Source organism: Protopterus annectens, chromosome 1.part0, assembly GCF_019279795.1.
Source record: "Protopterus annectens isolate FY-2018-M chromosome 1.part0, PAN1.0, whole genome shotgun sequence".
Taxonomy (NCBI): domain Eukaryota; kingdom Metazoa; phylum Chordata; order Ceratodontiformes; family Protopteridae; genus Protopterus; species Protopterus annectens.
In genome coordinates, this window is record NC_056725.1 from 1,915,467,839 (window position 1) to 1,915,490,280 (window position 22,442).

Below are 22,442 nucleotides of genomic sequence, written 5' to 3' on the forward strand. Positions count from 1 at the left end.
CGGTTCCAAACTCAACCAGTTAAGAATGAAGGTGAGATGGACAACACACATGGAACATTATGCTAAGTACATAACTTCTTTTTTTTTTTCTCCTGTGCCTAAATTCCAGATAAATTACTCCAGTAAGTCAGCTTTTGTTCTCAGGCAATCTCATTCTCCTCCTAAAGGGTAAAAAGAGTGGTAAGGGGGCTCCTGCTAAAACTACTCATATTTCTTTGCCTCAGAAGTCTCCCTTTCCAGATAAATCAGATGCTGACTATCCTGTTCTTTCCAGTCAGTTTCTTCTTTCTCTTTGCCTACCTCTCTCTCTCTCTCCCTCCCTGTTTGGGTAGATTCCTTGGGATCCCTGGATCCTGTTCATTATTTGCCAGGGGTATTTCATGGTCTGGAAATCCCTTCCCCCTTTTATGGGTATTCCTCAACCCCCCTCAGAAACAAGTGCCTTTCTTTCCAGAGGTGCTTCAGGATCCTATTCAGGAAGTACCCATGTCTCGAAGGGGGAGGAGGTTTTACTCCAGGACGTTACTAGTGCCCAGAAAAGATGATACTTTGAGACCAATTTTAGACCTCTCTCACCTAAACACTTTTATGAAGGTGCCCTCCTTTTGAATTTTGTCTCTTCAGACTTTGTTCCCTCTTCTGCTTTCTCAGGCGTATATGGTGCCTCTGGATCTCAAGGATGCTTATCTCCATTTTCCAATTCATCCCTTTTCAGAAAGTGTTTTACATTTCTCTGTTTCTTTCTGGCATGTTCAGTTCTCTGCTTTGCCCTTTGGCCTTTCTACTGCCCCAAGGGTATTCACCAAATGCCTCGCTCCTGTGATTGCTTTTTGCAGGATTCAGGGGATCCAAGTCTTTCCTTACTTGAACAACCTTCTATTTCATGCATCCTCTCCAGAGATCCTTATGCAAAATCTCATTTTGTCATTTCTCTTCTGCAACACCTGGGGTTCACAATAAATGTCAAAAAGTCTTTTCTGACTCCTGAAGACTGTGTTTTTCTGGGGTGCAGGATTTAGACTGCCCCTGTGCTGACATCCCCTGCCTCTTCCCAAGGCATTAACACTTATTCCCTTCTTTCAAACGCATCTTCCTCTGACTTCTGTAACAGCCAGGTAATTTCTGAGATCTTTGGGGTTCGTAGCATCCACCATCTCCATGCTTTCTCTGGCCAAACTCCACATGAGAAAGTTTCAATGGTTTCTGAAGTCAGTTTGGCTTCAGCATCCACATTCCCTAGAATATGTAGTTCTTTCGTCTTGTCTGAGTAAGGAACTTCACTGGTGACTTCAGCAGTTGTCTCTAAATCCAGGAGTCCCCTTTCATCCCCCTCTTCCTTCTCAGGAACTGTTTGCAGATGCTTCAGATGTGGTATTGTGAGCAGTTTTTGGGCCCTAAGGGTGCAGGGGCTGTGGTCGCCTCTTCAACAGAAAGAGCACATCACTGTCAGAGATGAGATCTCTTCTGCTGCGACTTCAGGCATTTCATCCTCATCCTCTTTTTCTCCGCAGGACCTCTAAAGATGTTTACAGACAATATGTCCTCTAGTCTGAAAGGTTGACAACCTATCTTTTTCTTGGAAGGGGATGATGTTCATCGTGTTACACTGCTGCAGTAATTACACTTGGGTTATCCTGCCGTCAGGCAGTTCCCCAGTCGGCCTGAGTTCCAAAGTCTTGGTCCTGCGTCGGTTGCTGTCGCCTCCTCCCTGACGTCAGTGCGGCAGGGGTATAGAAAATGCAGCCGGCGCCATTTTCTTCAGTCTTTCTTGCCCAAATAATGTTGGGCAAAATTAAACAGACGTTTAATAGTGTGTTTGTTAAACCTAGCACAAAACCGACAACCAGTGATGTCGTGGTCTGGGCCTAGGCATGGGATAAAATACGAATGGAAATCCTTATGAGGTATAAAAAGCAGCCCCAATGACTTCCCGCTACAGCTGCCAAACAACTCTCTCGGCAGCCCCCTTGGGAGGAAAACTGGCACTTTTTTATCACAATTGGCATATGATCACCAAAGACAAATGGGTTCTCAACATTGTATCTCAAGGTTACAGGTTCCACTTTCACACTCTGCCAAGGTTAAAAGGAATGCCAAATCTGCCACCAAATCAATGGGCAGAGGCTCAAAAACAAATTACAGCACTCATGGATATGAGAGCTATTCAAAAGGTACCACCACAGGAACAAGGACAAGGATTTTACTCAAGACTCTTTCTAGTTCCCAGGAAGGACAAAGCCTTGAGGCCCATCCTGGATCTTTCTTCTCTAAACACTTACCTGGATGTTCCGAAATTCAAAATGTTGACATTACAGCAGCTTCTTCCCATGCTGGGCAAGAAAGCTTGGCTCGTGACATTGGACCTCAAGGAGGCTTACCTGCATGTCCCTATCAGACAAAACTGCAGAAGATACCTCAGATTCATAGCTGGTTCAATGCGTTATCAATTCTCTGCACTGCCCTTTGGCTTATCTACTGCGCTCAGGGTATTCGCAAAGTGCCTGGCACCAGTAATTGCATTTTGCAGACAGAAAGGAATTCAAATTTATCCGTACCTGGACGACTGCCTGATTCAAGCAGAGAGCAAGGACATTCTTCTAAAGCATCTGACATTTGTAAAAAAGTTAAGTTGCCTGGGGTACACAGTAAAATGAAAAGAAATCAAAACTAGTGCCCTCACAAGAGATAATATCCCTGGGTGCCAGCTTGAACACAACGGCCCAGATGGCTTATCTCACACCAGACAAGCAAGGACAACTGACTCAATACTTTCAATTGATGGCAACAAAGACTCAACTCCCTGCAAGAAAAATTCTGCAGGCCTTGGGTTACATGGCATCTTGCATACTACTAATTCCATATGCCAGACTGCATATGAGGAAACTACAATGGTACCTAAAGAATGTATGGTCTCAACACTGTCAAAGTTTGGAAACAGTTATACCACTAATTCCTTGCCTTCAACAAGAGTTTCAGTGGTGGGCTCAAGCTTGTCACCTCAACAAGGGATAGCCTTTTACTCAACCCACAGCCAGGCAAACACTGACAACAGATGCATCGGATTACGCCTGGGAAGCACACATGGCAGGCAACTGTATTCAGGGCAAGTGGCCGCAGAACAAAGGCATCTTCACATCAATCAAAAAGAGATGCTAGCTGTACAAAATGCACTTATAGCTTTCAAGGACCTGCTGCATTCAGGACAACTACTACTAAAGACAGACAACACTACAGTTATGTGGTACATAAGCAAGGGGGGCACTCACTCCTACCCCCCCTGCAGGCAAGCCATGACCTTGTGGAACACAGCTGTAAACTATCAAGATGTTAAGTTGTCAATCTCGCCTTCATTCTTGCTTGATGGGTTCGGAGCCGATCCCTCGGCTCCGACTCGGCACTTGCTTTAGCTCGAGAACTCCTTTTACCAGCTCGAGGCAGCCCCATATCCCATGATGCAAGGCAGGAAGTACCCAGATCTCGTTTGCCGCTTCGCTTGGGAGGTCTTCTCTTTACCAGCTCCTGGTAAGTAATTCACTTTTGTGACATTAAGCCCCTTTTTAGTTAAAAACTAATTTGTTTTGATAGTTTAACTTTAAATTTAACTTTTTCTGACAGAATTCCCTGTCTCTTTTAATTTTTTTAGTCAGTTAGTTTCCCATCCCATCCCCCTGTTAGGGTGTGTGTTGGTGTTTTTTACTAAATACCTTTTGGTATTAGTTTAATTTACTTGGACTGGTGTGTGTGTGTTGTGTTAGGGCACCATGTCTAAAGAGAGGGTTTCAGGTTTTAAGAAGTGTGACTCGTGCTGTCAGAAGATGTCTCTGACAGACGGTCACACTTCTTGCCTGTACTGTTTGGGCCCTCTTCACCTGCAGGACTCCTGTGCTATTTGTCACTCCTTCAGCCAGAGAGTCCTGCAGGAGAGACGGAATAAGTTGATTCTCAGGGGTCTTCTTAAGCCGGAGGGCTCTCCGGCTAAGTCGGCCCTCAAAATCAACTAAATCTGCCAAGACCCAGGCTTCTGTTTCTAAGCCTGTGGCCTCGGCTCCGACTCGTATAGAGTCGAGATCGGCTCCGGCTGGAGCCGATTCTGGATCCACTAAGCTTTCGGCGCCGATGGCTATCGGTGCCGAATCTGCTGACCACTGTGGTGTCGGTTCCAACCGGCTCCGACACCCACGTGGCATCGGTGTCGGCTCCGATCGGCTCCGACACCCATGTGGCACAGGCATCGGTGTCGGCTCCGATCGGCTCCGACACTGTTACTTTGGTGGCTGTATCGGCTCCGGCTGGAGCCGATACATCGAGACGTTCTGCCGGCTCCGAGAAATCGGTGCCGACAGGATCAGTAATATCGGCTCCGATGGCCCATTCCAGGAAGAGGTCGAGGTCTCCTTCCTTGGAGCCGATACTTTCGGCTCGGCCTCGCCTCTTCTATCGGAGCGGAGCCATCGGAGCCGATCTTCAAGGTCATCCAGGTTGTCAGATCATGACCTCGAGAGAGTGGTCAGTAGATTGCTCAAGTCACAGGTACTGGCCCAAATGCTACACAGTCCGTCTCAGCAGGCGACTGTTGGTCCACACCCGTTACAGTTCCTCCTTCAACTCTACCCCAGAGCTTGGAGTTGGAGTCTTCGGCTTGGTTACTGCTACGGCTGGAGGACGGATACCCCTTCTGTTCCTTCAGCCCCTACTCTTATCTCCTCTTCCTTAGAGGGATTCGGTGGTCGGGCTTCCATGGTCTCCTCCGAGGGGGTGAGTGGCATCGGACCCTTGTCCGAACCCGCTCTTCCCCTTGGAGCCTCGGCCTTGGTGAGCTCGGCTCCGACATCTGCCTCGGAGACTTCCCTTTCGGTGGCCCCTGGAGTTCCTAGCTCTTCGGAGCGGGGCCTCTCGGACCTGCCTGGGAGGGGAGCATTCGAGGTGATGAAGAGTGTACTGGCCACTAGTATCAGTCAGCAGTCTCTTCCCGTAGCTCCTCCCTCTATTGTACCTGTTGACATCTCTGCCACTTCTCTTGCTACAGGACCCAGAGATCCTCCGCCTCAGGTTTCCCCATTGGGAATTTCCCCCTCTTCCGAGGTTTCTCCTGATGTTTCGGGAGATCCTCCTAGGAAGAGGACTTGTAAGAGGAAGCATGTAGACTCCCGAGTCTGTCACCCGGATACTGACTTTGATGAGTCAGAGGGATCCCTAGATCCCCTCTCTGAGGATGTCTCCTTCTCAGACATCCTAGAACTTCTGAAACAGATGGGAAACTGGCCCACCAACAATCCCTCTGAGGATGAGTCAGTATACCTAGAGGCGTTTGGATCTCGGCCCTCCACCTCCTGGGTGTCTCCGCCTTTCGACCCCCTTATGCAGGTTATTGCTCGAAAGGCGTGGACAGCTCCTGACTCTGTAGAGCCAGTCCCTAGGAGGCCTTCTAAATTTATAACTGCCCCTAGTGATAAACAATTCCTTACCAAGGGTGTCCCGCTGATGCCATGGTGGTGGCTGCGGCCACCAAAAGGAACTTGCAGATCCTTCTGTGCCCGTCCATCCTCCTAATAAGGACTCTAGGACCATGGATAGGTACGGCAAGCGGATGTTTTCCTCAGCGACCTTTGCTATGCGCTCGCTGAATTATCTTTGTCACTTCACCAGACTCCAGAGAGATATCCTGAAGGAGCTGGGAGAAGTAGTTCAGGATCCTACAGCTGCAGGGGCCCAAGAAAAGATTGCTTCGCAGCTAGGAACCCTCAATTCCATTGCTAACTCCTCCATGCGGCTAATATCTTATGCTGCTGATGGAGCCAGTAGAGCCGCAGGCACAGGTGTGGCTCTTAGACGCCAAGCCTGGATGCGGCTATGTGATTTTGCGGATCCCTTTAAGGCGTCCTTCACAAATTCTCGCTTTGATGGGTCAGCTTTGTTTGGCCCTCAGGTGAAGGAAACCTTGACCAGGTGTGAGCAGGACGGCAAGACTCTTTCTGCTGTTGGAGTCCGTTTTTCCACCCCTTCTAGGCCTTATCCCAAAGGACAGAAGGGTGGGAAGATGTGGTTCCGTAAATCCCAAGGAGTCACGCCGGATTCATGTGGTCAGTTTACCCCTAGAGGCAGAGGGGGTAACAACAACAGACGCTCTAGAGGCAGAGGGGGTCCGAAGAACCAGGGCAACAGGGAGTCTCTTCCTGAGAAGCCTTTTCAGCATCCCTGAGGTGTTGCCCGGCTGTCCCTCCTTGGAGGCAGTCTGGGGAAGATTATCACTGTACCCAGAAGCCTGGCATTCCCTCACTCAAGACAGATGGGTACAGTCTATCATATCCAAGGGTTACATAATTCCTTTCGAGGAAAGTCCCTTCCCCTTAAGTTCCCTTCCAGATGTACCACCCGGTCTAAGGGACATTGCAGAGTCAGAAATCACAAAACTACTGCAAAAAAGAGCCATTCAGCCAGTTACAATAGACCATTCAGAGCCCGGAATCTACTCAAGGTTCTTTTTGGTCCCCAAAAAGACGGGAGACTGGAGACCAATATTGGATCTCAGCAGACTCAACAAGTCTGTCAGGAAGACAAGATTCCGAATGGTCACTCTTCAGTCAATTCTGCCCTTCTTACAGAAGGACAACTGGATGTGCTCAATAGATCTTCAGGATGCGTACTATCACATCAAAATTCACAGACGCTCCAGGAGATTTCTCCGCTTTCGGCTGGGGTCCAGTCATTTCCAGTTCAGAGCCCTGCCCTTTGGTCTCACTACAGCCCCCAGAGTGTTCACCAAATGCATGGCAGTGGTCACGGCTCACCTGAGACGTCAAGGATTCCAGGTGTTTCCGTATCTCGACGACTGGCTCCTGTCAGCCACCACCAGGCATCAGCTTATACAAGCCAGGGATTACACAATAGACCTTTGTTCTCATTTAGGCATCTCAATCAACTTCGAAAAGTCATCCTTATCGCCCTGCCAGTCTATTACCTTCATAGGCGCAAACTTAGACACTGTTCGGATGTCAGCTACCCTTACAGAACAAAGAGTTTCAGACATTCAGACTCATGTCAGGATCATTCTGGCCAGCAAGAAAGTACAGGCCAGAATGGTTCTAAAGGTATTAGGTCTCATGGCTGCGGCCATTACTCTTCTTCCCTGGCTCGATTCTACATGCGCCTCCTTCAGTGGATGCTGTTCACACAGTGGTCATACCAGCAACTCCCAATGCGTCACCAGATTCTGGTGACACAGACATGCAAACAACATCTTGCTTGGTGGATCACATCGTCCTCAGGTTCACCAAGGCAGGTGCTTTGTACCCCGTCCCCGATAGCCACTGTCACCACGGATGCCTCCCTGATCGGGTGGGGGTCATTATCAGGGCAGGATGGTTCATGGGGCGTGGCAACCGCTCGAGTACCATCTGCACATAAATGTCCTGGAGATGAGAGCAGTGCTTTTAACGTTGCAAGCCCTCAACGACTTTCTTCCCGTAGGGACAATTGCAGTCCACACAGACAACATGTCTGTAGTTTGGTATATCAACAAACAGGGCGGAACCAAGTCCTACCCCTTGTGTCGAGAAGCGCTCAGACTTTGGCAATGGGCGATCTCCTCTCATCGGTTTCTGGTAGCAACGCATATCCCTGGGAAAACCAACATTATAGCGGACAGATTGAGCAGAGCTATCCTCATGCCTCACGAGTGGTCTCTCAAGCAATCTATAGCGGAAGAGATTTTTCTGGAATGGGGTCGTCCATGTTGCGATCTTTTTGCTACTCCCCAAAACAGCAAATGTCCAGACTTCTTCAGCCTCTTCCTCTATCAGGCCATCCCCCAGAGACGCTCTGACCCAGGATTGGCCCCAGGGACTTCTTTATGCCTTCCCCATTTCCTCTGATCCCTCAGGTGATCCAGAAAGCTACCGTTTTGAGAGCCAAATTGATTCTCATTGCCCCTTACTGGCCTCGACAAGTTTGGTTCCCGTTCCTCCATCGTCACCTGTTGGTGCAGCCGTGGCATCTGGACCCAGTGCCAGATCTACTGATTCACCAATCCGGTCAGCTGCACAGGTCAATTCCTTCTCTCAACCTCACAGCATGGTTGCTCCACTTCCTTCCTTAGCCAGGCTTCCTTTGATCTCTAACCCAGTTAGAGATATCATAGCAGCTTCACTAAAATCCTCTACCAGGAGGATTTACACAAGCAAATGGAAACGTTTCTCTTATTGGGCTAAGGCCCAAAATATTGATCCTTTCACTGCCCCTGTTCAGGCAGTTCTGGACTTCTTAGCAGAGATTTTTAATGCAGGCTCCTCTTCTTCAACAGTCAGAGTTCAGTTGGCTGCTATTTCTAATTTTCATGTCGGGATAGCAGATCATAATATTATGTCCCATAGACTCTGCAGGGCCTTCTTGAAAGGAATTTTCCTACTAAAACCTCCAATCAGGAATCCTCTTCCTCAGTGGGATCTAAATTTGGTGCTGACATCATTGATTCTTCCCCCCTTCGAGCCAGCTGTTTCTTGTTCCTTGAAATATCTTTCTTGGAAAACTTTATTCCTAGTGGCTATTACATCTGCCAGGAGGGTGTCGGAACTTCATGCTCTTTCAGTTCGACCCCCCTATTTGATTTTTCACAAAGACAGAGTATCTTTGAGAACTAATCCATCCTTTTTACCTAAGGTCGCTTCAAAAAACAATCTGAATCAATCCATTGATCTCCCCGTATTCTTTCCTAACTATTCAGATAGAGCTGAACAAAAGCTACATTATCTTGACGTCCACCGTCAGCTCAGATATTATTTGGACAGAACAAAAAAATTTAGAAAATCTGATCAACTTTTTGTTTCCTATGCGGATAATAAAAAAGGCCTTCCTGTTTCTAAAGTGACTTTGTCCAGATGGCTTTCTTCGGTCATCACTGAAATTTATACGATCAGGGGAAAACAGCTGTGCTCAAAACCTAAAGCACATTCAACTAGGAGTTTAGCTACTTCTACAGCTTTTCAAGCTAGACTGCCTTTGGATACTATTTGTGCAGCTGCCACTTGGGCCACTCCTCACACTTTTATTTCCCATTACAAATTGGACTTGGCCTCCAGGGACAGAGCCAGTTTTGGCTCTACAGTCCTCAAGAGTTTGTTCCATTGAGCCACCCAGGATAGAGGTGCTAGGGACGCGTCCCATCAAGCAAGAATGAAGGCGAGATTGACAACTTAACATTAAGTTATGTACCTACCATAACGCTTCCATGTTAGTTGTCTTCTCGCCTTCTTTCTTGCGACCCTCCCTCCTTCCCCCTGGCCTGGACAGACCTTGTATAAGAAACTATTATGCTAAGACCATTCAGACCTGGTCCTTTTTCCATCTGTAAGTTTCTTCTTCCTTTGGGAAGTTTTGTTTATGCTTGGTGTTATTGCCCTTTTGTCAACAAACGAGATCTGGGTACTTCCTGCCTTGCATCATGGGATATGGGGCTGCCTCGAGCTGGTAAAAGGAGTTCTCGAGCTAAAGCAAGTGCCGAGTCGGAGCCGAGGGATCGGCTCCGAACCCATCAAGCAAGAAAGAAGGCGAGAGAAGACAACTAACATGGAACGTTATGGTAGGTACATAACTTCTTATTCATCTGCAAGCACATTTCCTGCCAGGAGAGAAAAACACACTGGCAGACGACAAGCAGAAACATCATGGATCCCCACGAATGGGAATTGAATCCACAGATATTCAGAATGATAACACAGAAATGGTGGAGCCTGGACATAGATCTGTTTGCATCCCCAATGAACTGCCAGCTACAGAAATTCTGCACAAGGAGTTACCATCCACAGGCATGGAAAGTGGATGCCCTCTCATTCAGCTGGATAAACCTACAAGTATACACTTTCCCACCACTACCTCTCCTGCCAAAGGTACTCATAAAAGCCAGGCAAGAAGAGCCAAAGATGATCCTGATTGCACCAGACTGGCCGCGCCAGCACTGGTACCCAATTTTAAAGAACTTAGCACAAGGACCACCCTGGATTTTGCCTCAAATCCCACATCTGCTGACTCAGCACAAAAATCAGATACTACGCAGCCAGCTAAAGACCTTAAACCTAGCTGCATGGAAGATACCTTAGTCAAGCAGGCAATGCCGCTCTCCAAAGCTGTTATGGATGTCATTCTGGAGGCCAGAAGGCCTAGTACCAGGAAAGCCTATTCGGATAAATGGAAGAGATTCTGTGCCTGCAACCAAGCACACAGCCTTGACCCTCATGTTCCAAACATTTCTCAGATACTACAATATTTAACTGAGATGCTGGACAAAAGACTCTCCTCCTCATCCATCAAGATCCACGCCTCTGCCATCTCTGCTCATTTTAACACTGATCCACCAATTTTCTCTAATCCTTTGCTAAGACAATACCTCAGAGGGGCTAAAAACATAAGACTGCCCCGTAGAGCACCTACTCCAACTTGGGACCTCAACTTTGATTTGGAAAAATTGACTTTACCTCCTTTTGAGCCAGCCAACACAGCAGAATTAAAATATATATCTTGGAAAACTGCTCTACTCCTGGCAATAACATCAGCACGAAGAGTTTCAGAATTACAGGCACTAATGACAGTGGAACCTTTCCTCATTTTCCACCAGGTCAGGGTGTCTTTAAGAACTAACCCTATGTTTATGCCAAAGGTGGTATCCAGTGTGGCTCTAAACCAAACTATTAATTTGCCAACTTTTTATCCAAAACCACAGAATAAAGGGGAGAGACTACTGCATTCCTTGGACATTCACAGGCAGTTACTCTTCTACTTGGACAAAACCAAAGCTTTCAGGAAATCTGAGCAATTATTGGTAGCATATGCTGCAGGAGCACAGGGAAAAGCCATTTCAAAACAGACTATTTCAGAATGGATAGGACATTGTATACGTTTCTGCTATACACACCATGGGAAACCTATACCTAGCAGCATTAGATCTCACTCCACTAATGCAACAGCCACTTCAACTGCCTACCTCAGAGGAGTACCTACCAAGGATATTTTGGAAGCAGCAACTTGGAGTTCTGTGCATACCTTCACCAAGCATTACCATCTACCTCTATACTCTAAATCCAGAGCTGGCTTTGCCACTGCAGTACTGCAGGGCCTTATAGCCACCCCTAATGCCTTATAGAACCAGCCACCCAACCTCAGCTTTGGGATTCTACTTAAGTGTAATGACTGCAGCAGTGTAACACGAACATAGTACAGTTTTGTACCTACCATAAATGTAGATGTTCGAGTGTATACACTGCTGCAGTCCAGGTTACCCTCCCTCCTTCCCCTCTTACTTGCTGGTACGTACCTATGTCTTCTACCTTTTACTACCTATGGGGAGTATTTGCTGGTAGCTGAAAGTTGTTGTTTGCTTTTATTATGTATGTTTTATTAGCAATTTGAATTGCCTACCTATTTGCGGGCACCTGACATCTGGGGCAAGATAAACTGAAGAAAATGGCATCAGCTGCATCTTATATACCCCTGCCGCACTGACGTCAGGGAGGAGGCAACAGCAACCAACGCCGGACAAAGACTTTGGAACTCAGGCCGACTGGGGAACCGCCTGACGGCAGGATAACCCAAGTGTAATGACTGCAGCAGTGTATACACTTGAACATCTACATTTATGGTAGGTACAAAACTGTACTTACTTTATGCTTTCCCTCCCCTTCCCATCATTCCAAAAGTCCTGATCAGAATTCAACAGGATGTTCCCAAAATCTTGTTGGTGACTCCTATTTGGCCAAGACAGCATTGGTTCCCTCCTCTTCTACATTTAACCAAGGGCAATCATCACAAGTTACCTCATAGGGTGAACCTACTCACACAGGACAAGGGATCTCTCATCCATCACCACCTGTCCACTCTTCAGCTGACAATGTGGATGATAGGATTTTGATTCCACATAGATGCCTTTTTTTCTGAAGATTTGCCTAGGGTCCTGCAGGAAGCCAGGAAACCCAATACTAGGAAGTTCTACTTATCCAAATGGAAGAGTTTTTTCTGTTTGGTATCTTTCTTGTAACCTGTATCCACTTTCTGAGGATTTTCCTTTGGTTCTTATCTGTGTGAATTGCTCAGTGCTAGGTTAGCTTATTCTTCTGTCAAGACCCACTTAGCTATCTCTACTTGCCTGCCTATATCTCTTCCTTTAGCTTCTAGATTTGAAGTTAAACAATTACTAAAAGGCGTACTTCATATTAGGCCTCCCAGGAAGCCTGTTCCTCCTCCATGGGATATTCATTTTGGAGAAATTGACTCAGGCCCCTTTTGAGCCTGCAGCTTCAGCTTCTTTGCAACATTGCTCTTAGGCAACTGTACTTTTGTTAGCCCTTACTTCTGCCAGACAGGTGTCTGAGCTTCAAGTCTTTATGGCTTGTCCTCCTTTTTTGGTGTTTCATAAGGACAGGATGTATTTTTGTACCAACTTATTCTTTTTTTATGCCCAAGGTGGTGAATGACATGTCCCTCAATAATTCTTTTCATTTTCCCACTTTTTTCCCCTTCTCCTCAATCCTCCATTGAGAAGGTGCTGCACACATTTGATGTGCATAGACAATTCAGGTTTTATTTGGATAAGACTAAGAAGGACTATTAGGAAATCTGATCAGCTCTTTGTTTCCTTGCATCCTAGGTCCTTAGGATTAGCTGTGTCCAAGCAAACTGTTTCTTCTTGGATCTCTAAAGCTATTTCTTTTTGTTGTTCATTTCATGGTAACAGCCTTCCTTTTTCTGTTAAGGCTCATTCTACTAGAGTTGTGGCTTTTTCAGGTGCTTTTTCAAGGGTTTGGATAGTAACTCTATTCTTGAGGCAGCTACATGGACTTCTGCGCATACATTTACCAAGCACTACAAGTTGAATGGAATCTCCGGAGCTAGAGCTAGTTTTACTAGCGCCATCCTTCATAGCTTCCTAGAGAGCTCTGCTGGTCCTTCCTCCTCAAAAGTTTCTTCCGGAGCTTTGTCACTCTTCCTAATGTTATGAATACTGCAATAGTGAAATTGAAGAGCATCGTACAGTTGTGTAAAATCATACCATAATAGTAGATGTTCTGCTCTTCACTGTTGCAGTATTGACTCCCTCCCTCCTCTGGTCCATTTTTCTTCTGGATGTACTGGTTATCTCTTAACTTGGACTGGTGTTCCTTCTGGGTCCGTCAGTATGTCCAGATGTCACCTTTATGTCCTACGCTACACGAGGAACGTGTGTGTGACATATGGCACACCTTAAAGCAACCTAAGGCCTTGGTATAATTGGCGAACATTGGGCCACCCTTGCCAGGAATCCTTAATTTTAGGAACAGTGAAGAGAGGGACGTCTACCCTTATGGTAAGATTTTACACAACTGTACTTCCTTTTTGGGCAGGATTTTTGTAATAGCCTAAGTAACAGCCTACTGTCTGTCTTGTCATTGTGGTTGTGTGAGTCTTGCTGTACCTGATGTGCTAGTTTGTCAACAGTGCAAGAAAAGGCAGTTGTGCATAGAGGGAGCATTTATCCTCTGGAAAATCTGGCCACTTTGCAACTGATGTTGAATAAAATGCCAGCTGTTAAGAATACTGCTAGTGGAATCTCTCCCTCGAAGATATCCTGTTATAAGTATTCTCGTGCACCTGCACTTCCTCGTGAGTACCATCAACATTGTCACCATTATCAGTTTGGGTCCCAGCACTGCTTGATGATTGTTCTTGCCTTCCATGAGGTAAGAATGTCAGACTCCTTAAAGGCATCCTGGAAGAGTGCATTCACCGGGATCCTTTAATAAACCTTGGAGCTAATCCATTTTTACCACTGAATCAGGTTAGGATTACACAATGTCTGCTTTCTAACACCGCTTCATCTGTTTGTGGAAAGTGGTAAGTAGTCAACAATTCTAAGCATGTATCTGTTAATTGTTATGGTCACTTTTTTGGAATAAGTAAGATAAATGTGGTTAGTATATTTCTTTTAAAATATTTACTTTGTTCAGTTATTCCTTTTGACTCCTCTGTTTTGTAGGACGAAGGCATAGATGATGGTCCTTTTGCTGAAGATATTTTCAGTCCTGAAAATGGACAGTGGCACTTACGACCAACTGTGTGCAAACAGTGAGTACTTAAACAGTTTACTGCTGAAAGGGGAATGCAGAAATGTCTACTGACTGACTGAAATATACAGATATCCCAGAATGTAGAGACTTAGTCTCGTCAGTTTTCTGGTTAAATGGTACATGCAGGATTCCCAGCTGAATATGCTTAATGATTTGCAAGAGTGAAATATAAACTGTAACATGCAGGCATGTGATGTGGTACTGCTGAAATGGACAGTTATCAATGTCAGCAGACCATTTTTGTCACTCATTTCCATTTTTGTCAAGATGTTTGTTTTTGTGGTTATATGGTTATTTTTTGAGGGTCATTACCTTGGGCACAACTCTTCTAATAAGCACTACCCAGAGTTTGTGCTGTTCCCACAACTCTCTTTAGTTTTAGACAGCTAAATCATTACATTGCTGAAGAAACTAAACCAGGACCAGGCTGTTACTAAGCTCAGTTCATTGGCCTTGTGCTTTAACACAACAGATCTATCAGTAAGATGTTTAGCATTTGATGTTATGTGGTCCTATCTCGCCTACATTCATTACTGATGGGTTCGGAGCCGAGAATCGGCTCCGACTCAGCCGAATATTTTTCTCTAGCACGAAGTCTCTAATTGGCTGGGCTAACCCAGTATCCCAGGATGCACCTCGCCCCAACCCCCAGATCTTGTTTGCATACATCGCAATCACTCCACATACACAACCCTCACTAAGAGGAATATCGCCAACCAGGAAAAAGGAACAAATAACCAATTTTGAAGGATCTCAGAGCAATTTTCCTCCAAATCCTTCAGGAAGGGGGCAGGTGGGAGGGTATGTAAGAATGTAGGCGAGATGGACCACATACATCGATCGTTATGGTGAGTACATAACTAACTGATGTTATGTGGTCCTATCTCGCCTACATTCATTACTGACGGGACAGCGTCCCTAGCACCTCTAACCCAGGAGGCTCATAGGAAAATACTCCTGAGAACCGTGGAACTCTCTAGATGCCACGTCCAGCTTGTAATGAGAGATAAAGGTATGATGAGAAGCCCAGGTGGCCACTGCACAAATGTCGTCCAAGGAAAGCCTGGCATGATACGCTATCGAAGTCGAGACTGCCCTGGTGGAATGAGCTTTAACTGGGAATGGTAAATTTCTGCCTGTTGATGAGTAAATAAAGGAAATGCAATCCTTAATCCACTTAGAAATTGTGCACTTGGAAAGAGGGCCACCCATTCTATTCTCTGAGAAGGACACAAACAATTGATTTGATTTCCTTAAATGTTTCGTCCTGTGTAAATAGAATCTCAGTTGTCTATGCACATCCAGTTGATGAAATTTGAACTCTGCTTTGTTGGAGAAGTTTGGAAAAAACACCGGTAACTCAATGGATTGGTGGAGGCTAAACGTGGAAGACACCTTAGGAAGGAAGGACGGATTAAGTCTCAAGGATACCCTGTCCTTATGGAAGATCAAATACGGGGGTTTAATGGACAACGCTTGAAGTTCTGATACTCTTCTAGCCGAAGTGATGACAACCAAGAACGCCGTCTTCCAGGATAAGAATTTTAGTTCGCAAGTGGCAGCCGGCTCAAAGGGGGGAGAAGTGATGGCTTGCAACACCAGATTTAAATCCCATGGTATGACGGGTTCTGACACAGGAGGGCGAAGTAACCAGGCTCCTTTCAAAAAGGCCTTGCAAAGTTTATGGCCCATAAGAGCCGGGCCCGTAGGATACATGGAAGTTAGAAATGGCCGCCAGCTGCACCTTAATGTTCGAGGGAGCGGAGCCCTGTCAGAAGAGCATAGTTAAAAAGACTGAGACCGCCGATATAGGGGCTGTGAAAGGGTCCAGACCTTGGGCCTGAGCCCAGATGGAAAATCTCTTCCATTTGTTGGAGTAAATTCTTCTGGTGGAGGACTTGTCAGATGACGATAGGATATGCACCACCTCAGGTGAAAGGGAATGTAGTCTAACTAATGATGGAAGTGGAGCAGCCAGGCTGTCAACCTGAGGGACTGTAGGGAGGGGTGGGACTGTCCGGACATGTGAGTCAATAGGTCTGGCACTGGATCCAGAGTCCAAGGACCGTCCACTGTGTACCTTCACATAAAATAACCCCCTAAAAAATGTGTTTTTTTCCAATTTCACTATTTGTCAATACTACAGGCTCCCCTGCGTATTCATAGCCAACTAAAACCTGTCTCAACACTTCCAATTCCTTACCAACTAAACACCTGAGTAATACTTCCAACTTATATCTTAAAACCTTTCTGTCTAGATTGAATATAAACCACTCTTAAGAATCAATTACTAAAACGTAATTACTATATAACCATCTGTCAATGTAAATAATGTGTAATTTCTAATTCCAATGTAACATCACAACTGATTTGGAGTTCTAGAACTGCTAGGCATCTGTACTCAACCCCACAGGTGTCTGTTCTGCATGTTTAATTTCTGTTATACTGACTGCACAGCTGTTATACTGATTGTACATATTTAATCAATCTATAAGTATAGTGTAATTATTATACTTGCATTTTTTATTTGGTCTATCTTTGTATTTGCAGCTTTTCTCTCTGGGCTTTTTTTTTTTTTTGGAAAAGTGACTTTTCAGTCCAGCCAGACTTCCCCAGTCAACAAATGTAAAATAAAAGTAAAAGTAAAAAAATTGAGGTGAGACTTTATGGAAAGAAGTCAGCAGCCCAAAGGTTATGATTTAACAAAAATATTTTTCCCTCGCTTTCAGGCTCCTTTTTGTAACACAGGAGCAATAAAGGTTCAACAATTTGTTAATACAAGTAAAGCTGCAGCTGACCATATGAATTGATCTTGAAAACATCATAACAAGCCCACTGGAGCAGCCCAGTCTTTTTACAGATGCAGAAACTTCCCAAAGCCATGTCAATGCTGTAAAACAGTTAGTTATGAACTCACCATAACGATAACGATCGATGTATGTGATCCATCTCGCCTACATTCATTACTGCCAGGTTCAGAAACGAGAATCGGCTCGGACTCGGCCGACTATTTTTCCCTAGCATGAAGTCTCTAATTGGCTGGGCTAACCCGGTATACCAGGATGCACCTCGCCCCAACCCCCAGATCTTGTTTGCATACATGAAGGTATGAGCACTGGTAGGGAGAGGCAGGAGGATATATAAGGTTCTAAGGGGGAGATAAGGGTTTGTGAGGGTTTGAAGTGTTATGTTTCGGGCAGCATGTTGTTCATCCTGGTGTTTTACATCTACAAAGCCAGTATGAACAGCTTCCTTCCCACCCCCACAGGAGTTCCCCAAGGGTCCATACTTGGCCCTCTGCTATTTAACATCTTCATTAACGTTTTCCACAAAGCCATTCCCAATACCAAAATTGTCCAATATGCAGACGACTCAACTTTGGTGTGCAAAGCCTCAAACCTTACAGATCTCAAGTCTGTAACTCAAACTGCCTTCTCAACCACTGAAAAATGGATGCACCAAAACCACCTCTCACTTAACGCTAACAAAGCTAAGATTCTTCTATTTACTCACTCTAAATCTACCCGCACTGAAAAAAACTCATTTAATATTACTAACCTAAACAACTCCACCATTGACATCGTTACCTCTGCCAAACTCCTAGGGGTCACTATTGATGAACACTTAAAATTCAATACCCACATCCAACTTAACATCAAGAAAACCCACATAAAACTCGACCTACTGTACAGAAACAATCAATTCCTCTCCCCCTCTACTCGTCAGACCTTGGCCACTACTTATTTCCTCCCATCTCTTCTATATGGTGCTCCTCTACTTACAAATCTGTCTTCCACCCTAACCTCTAAACTGGAAGTATGCTACAAAGAAATCTCCAAATTCGCCACCAAGGCAAATTCCCTCTCTCATCACTGCACCTTCTTACAAACTTTAAATTGGCTTGAACTCCCTAACCAACTAGACTATCACCAAATAGTCTCTGCCCACAAACTTATATTCCAACCTACCAGCTGCCCCGCACCATCCAATATTCTTCAACCATATACCCCCCAGATCCCTTAGATCTTCTCACCAAAACCTTATTTCCATCCAAAAACCCAACCGCCCAGCTGGTAAACTTCTATTCTCCTATTCCCTAGCTAAAAAATGGAACGCCCTGCCCTCTACTCTGAGGACATGTGACAACCTACACTCCTTCAAAACACAACTCCATTGCTACCTGCAAACTCAAAGAAAATGCAACTGCACTCTTTATTCTTTACCACCCAAGCTCTCATCTCCCTACTCTCCTGGCTAAACTTCATACCTTGCTAATTTTCCCCTAAATCCTACATTGTTAATGTAACTAATATTTTCGCATCCAACCTTATGATTTATCCCGCTCTCCCTCCAGGACAACTCTCATTTAACATCCTAGTTGCTTAACTATGAATTACTCTAGTATTGAATGCTTTTACCAGCTGTCCTTGGAATTTCCAAAAAAACAAATAATTTTTTTTCTTTGTATTTTAAGTTTGTGTATTTTTTATTTGTATTTTCATTATGAGATGTAACATTGTACTGTGGAGCTTTTCTCCCCGGGCCTCCACTGAAAACGGGCTCCTGAGCCCAGTGGACCTCCCCGGTTACCAACTGGAATAAATAAATAAATAAAATAAAAAGTTCCTATGGAAGTGAATGATTCTTTGGGGAAAAAATTGTAGTTGTAAGTTTCAGGCTGTACAGATGTGTAGAGTCCTCTCCATACTGTACAAGGATCGCATGCTTGGTGCTTATATACAAGTCATTTATAACTATGTTAATTCATTAACACCTGTGTGGTATGGAATATCACACCTCTAGCAGCCTGCACACATCCTGCATTCCAGAACATTTTCTGAAGAATAAACTTAAAAAGGATAGGATAAAGAAATGTAAATATTTTGTGAACAGTAAAAGCTATTAAAACTGTACAAATAGCAATATTATCAGTAAGAAGTATTCTTTACAATGATGATAATACAGTCATAGTCTTATCCATAAATACTGTAATATATTGTACTGCAGACAAACCCCATATTTTATTTTTTTCTAAACTTTCACAGATTTTCATATCTTGAAAACTTTACAACCTACACATATATTGTTACAACAGTTTTGTTAACCAGACGTAAGCTTTCATTTGCCAACAATAAATTCCTCTGTAAGTGCATGTTAATTGAGATATTTACAGAAGTATGAAAACATGGGCTTAATTGCATGATTACAAAACAAATACTAGATATCTCTCAAGATGTGCAGCGTGAGGCAGTTTTCTTCAACAGCATGCAAGATTTAACCTAATGCCATGCAACAGCTTGTAAGTCATGTGTTTTTTTTTTTTTTGCAGTATTAAGTATATATGGAAATATATTGCTTATTTTCATAATCACTATCTAACAACTAGCAATGCTTCCAGTATAGTGTGATATAAACCAGCATTGATAGTGAACTGTCCTCTCTCCCACATTGGTATTTCACACTGTACACCTCAGTAACATGTAGATGTCCTTCCATTTCACTGTTGCAGTATTACTAACATTAGGGATCCTCTGCCAAGGGTGGCCTGACGTCTGGCCAGTATATCAAAACCTTTAGGTTGCTTTAAGGTGCGCCATACGTCACACGTATGCTCCTTGCGTAGCTTAAGGCATAAAGGTGTCATCTAGACGTACCATCCTCAGAACTTCTTTGCTGCCACTCCGAATACTGTTGCTTGATCGAAGATCTGAATGCCCGTTTCATTGCTGGTTCTCCAAGCCATTACAGATAAGTGCCCCATTGGGGTTCTTTTTTTACTTATCCTTTTTATTGTTGCTTGTGGGATTTTATGACATCCAAGAAGGGTAAATGCCAGTGTGGGAGACAGATTCCCCATAAAGACCACCACAACCAGTGTCTTTTTGCTTAGTTTCCTCTCAGAAGAATATGTCCTGTTATAATTTTTTCGTAAAATCATTTAAACTCTTAATGCGTACTTGCTTACAAATATAAAATTACACATATCTATTTATTTAGATGAATAAGAGCGCTGTATAATTTAAGCACAACAATAAAATAGTTTGCAATAATACTTAACTAGAAGAAGAAACTGCTAGTGCAATTAATATAAATGCAATACGATAGATGTCCTATACACAAGTTTTGTTCCCCCACCCCAACAGTAAACAAGCCATTCAAATTAAAACCATAAAACTGCCTTTAATTAATTGCTCATTATTAGTTAAACTTTTATTTAACTTTAATAAAGCAGTCCAATAATTTTCTGCTGTTCTGGGCATTCACAACTAAAGATCAAGGTAACAGAGACTGATGTGTCACTCTGAAAGCATTCCCCTCATTTTCCTTGTGTTAATTAAAATGGAATGACCAGTAGATTATTTTCATAATAGTGGTTACTGCGTGGTTTAAAACAAGTCTCAAGACTCCTCGAGGTAAGTAAAAAATTTAGTTTGAGTGAATATTGTTTGTAACAACATTCTAAAGCAATGTGAGGCTGTAAACGTGAAAAAAAACATTTAAAAAAAACATCACAGACGTTCCCAGGCATTTCCTGTATGCTAGTAAATGGCAAATCATATAGACTACAGTAGCGCACTGTATTTGTCTGTTTTGCCCAAAAAAGCATTAATAAACTTTTTTGATAGTTAAATTAATAAATATTGTGTTGGTGGTACATTTAGTGTGCTAGATAAACCCATATTAATCAAAAAAGTGTATTTTGAGACACTGAAATAAATAAGTCAGTAATCATGCTATAAGAATGCCAGACAGTCCTAATAAAATATATGAAGTAAAAGAAAAGTAGGATAAGTAACTTATGAGTTACATAACTGTTATATTTTTAAAACTACTATTATAGCTTGTAATAGCTTATTCAGTCTCTTTGAATGTTAAAAACAGTGACACTGGTGTGAGAGTTTGCATGAAGTGTGTAGCTGCATGACGTGTGAAAAACTTTGTAAGTTAAAGACAAAAAAAAGTTTTACCTAATCAGTAGAAGCTTTGAGAGATTTATTACTAGATGTGGATGGTGTGTCATTTTTTTGTCGTCTTTTTTTTTGTCTGTCCAAGAGGTTTTCTCAGATCACTTTATTGGATTTGGCAATGATTATTCTGCAAGAGTATTGGAAATGAGGAAAAATGTTGGCCTTTTGTAAAGCTACTAAAACAAAATAACATCAAAACACAAATCTTGTACCCTGCAAGAATAAAATGCATCTGTCTAATGGACAAAGAACCTTTAATAGTCTTGAAGAGGTGTCTGTTTATACCAAAAATAACATAATCACTATCCCTGAGGACATGGAAGTGTCCTTCTCTTCTTTAAAGCTTTGGTTATATTTAAATGGAGCTTTCTGCTAAGCTGTTTTAAGTATAAAGTCTTTATCTATATAACAGAGGAATTTTATAGTAATTGACTTTGGTGCTGCAGAAGAGGAAGCTGAAGCTGGCTTACCTAGTACTCTGTGGACTCCTTCAATTCCATATGAAAGCCCTTCTTGAAAGTCCAGTATTCAGGAATCCAGGAGTCCAGGAGTTCAAAAAGGTAGTAATGTTGTTTCCTTCTCTTTTCTGTGGGAGACCAAAAATTCTTATATTGCACCTTCTTTCGGTTCTCGAGATCATGAAGTTTATTTGTTAACCAGGCATTTTGTTTAAGCAGAAAGTCAGTATGTTGCTCATATTTTGTAAGCCTCTCATCCATATCAGTTAGTGCAACATCCATGTTAGAGATTTTACTCTGCTACTGTAAGAGTTCCTTGAAAACTTCTATTTCTGTTTGTTCTGTTGAAGATTTTCTAGGTTTTACTGGAAGTTATCTATTTTCATAGAATAATGTTTGTAGAGTTGAAGTTAATATTTGTATCTCCTTCTTCAGTGCTGAATCCATTTGACAGTATTTGGTGCTGCTCATTTTGTTTCTAATGTCTCAGGTAATTTATTTACATACATACATACAAATATTTCAAGCACAACATTACTGCCCTTCTAGCTTGCCAGTATACAAAAACACTTGTTCCCATAATAAGTGTCCAGGCAGTTCTTAAAATATCTAAACTAATACTTGCTTTAATGTAATTTGGTAGTATGTTCCAAGCATCAGCTACTCTTTCAGAGAATCAGTTATTACATTTCCCATTCCTATAGAATCTTCTACATAGGTTGTATGATGATTCTCTAGTACGTTTGGATAACCCCAAACATTCCCCGAGGTAGTTCTCTCTAAATGCCCTGTATACCCGAATAAGATCTCCCCTTACATATCTGTAAGAGACACTGTACAAGTTGATATTTTAGTCTTTCATAATAACTTAAATGTTCACATCCATGGATACCCTTGATACATTTTCTGTATACTCTTTCCGGTTTACT

At 43.4% G+C, this 22,442-nt stretch overlaps 1 protein-coding gene across 2 annotated transcripts in view; it reads left to right on the forward strand.

Moving 5' to 3' along the window:
- SENP6 (SUMO specific peptidase 6) overlaps positions 1-22,442 on the forward strand; it is a gene marked incomplete in the record, with an annotated part of 3,063,818 nt that overhangs the window by 2,887,474 nt on the left and 153,902 nt on the right. For both annotated transcript variants that reach the window (XM_044070093.1, XM_044070102.1), the window contains 1 exon segment: positions 13,997-14,085. In XM_044070093.1, the coding sequence (XP_043926028.1) occupies positions 13,997-14,085 (89 nt within the window).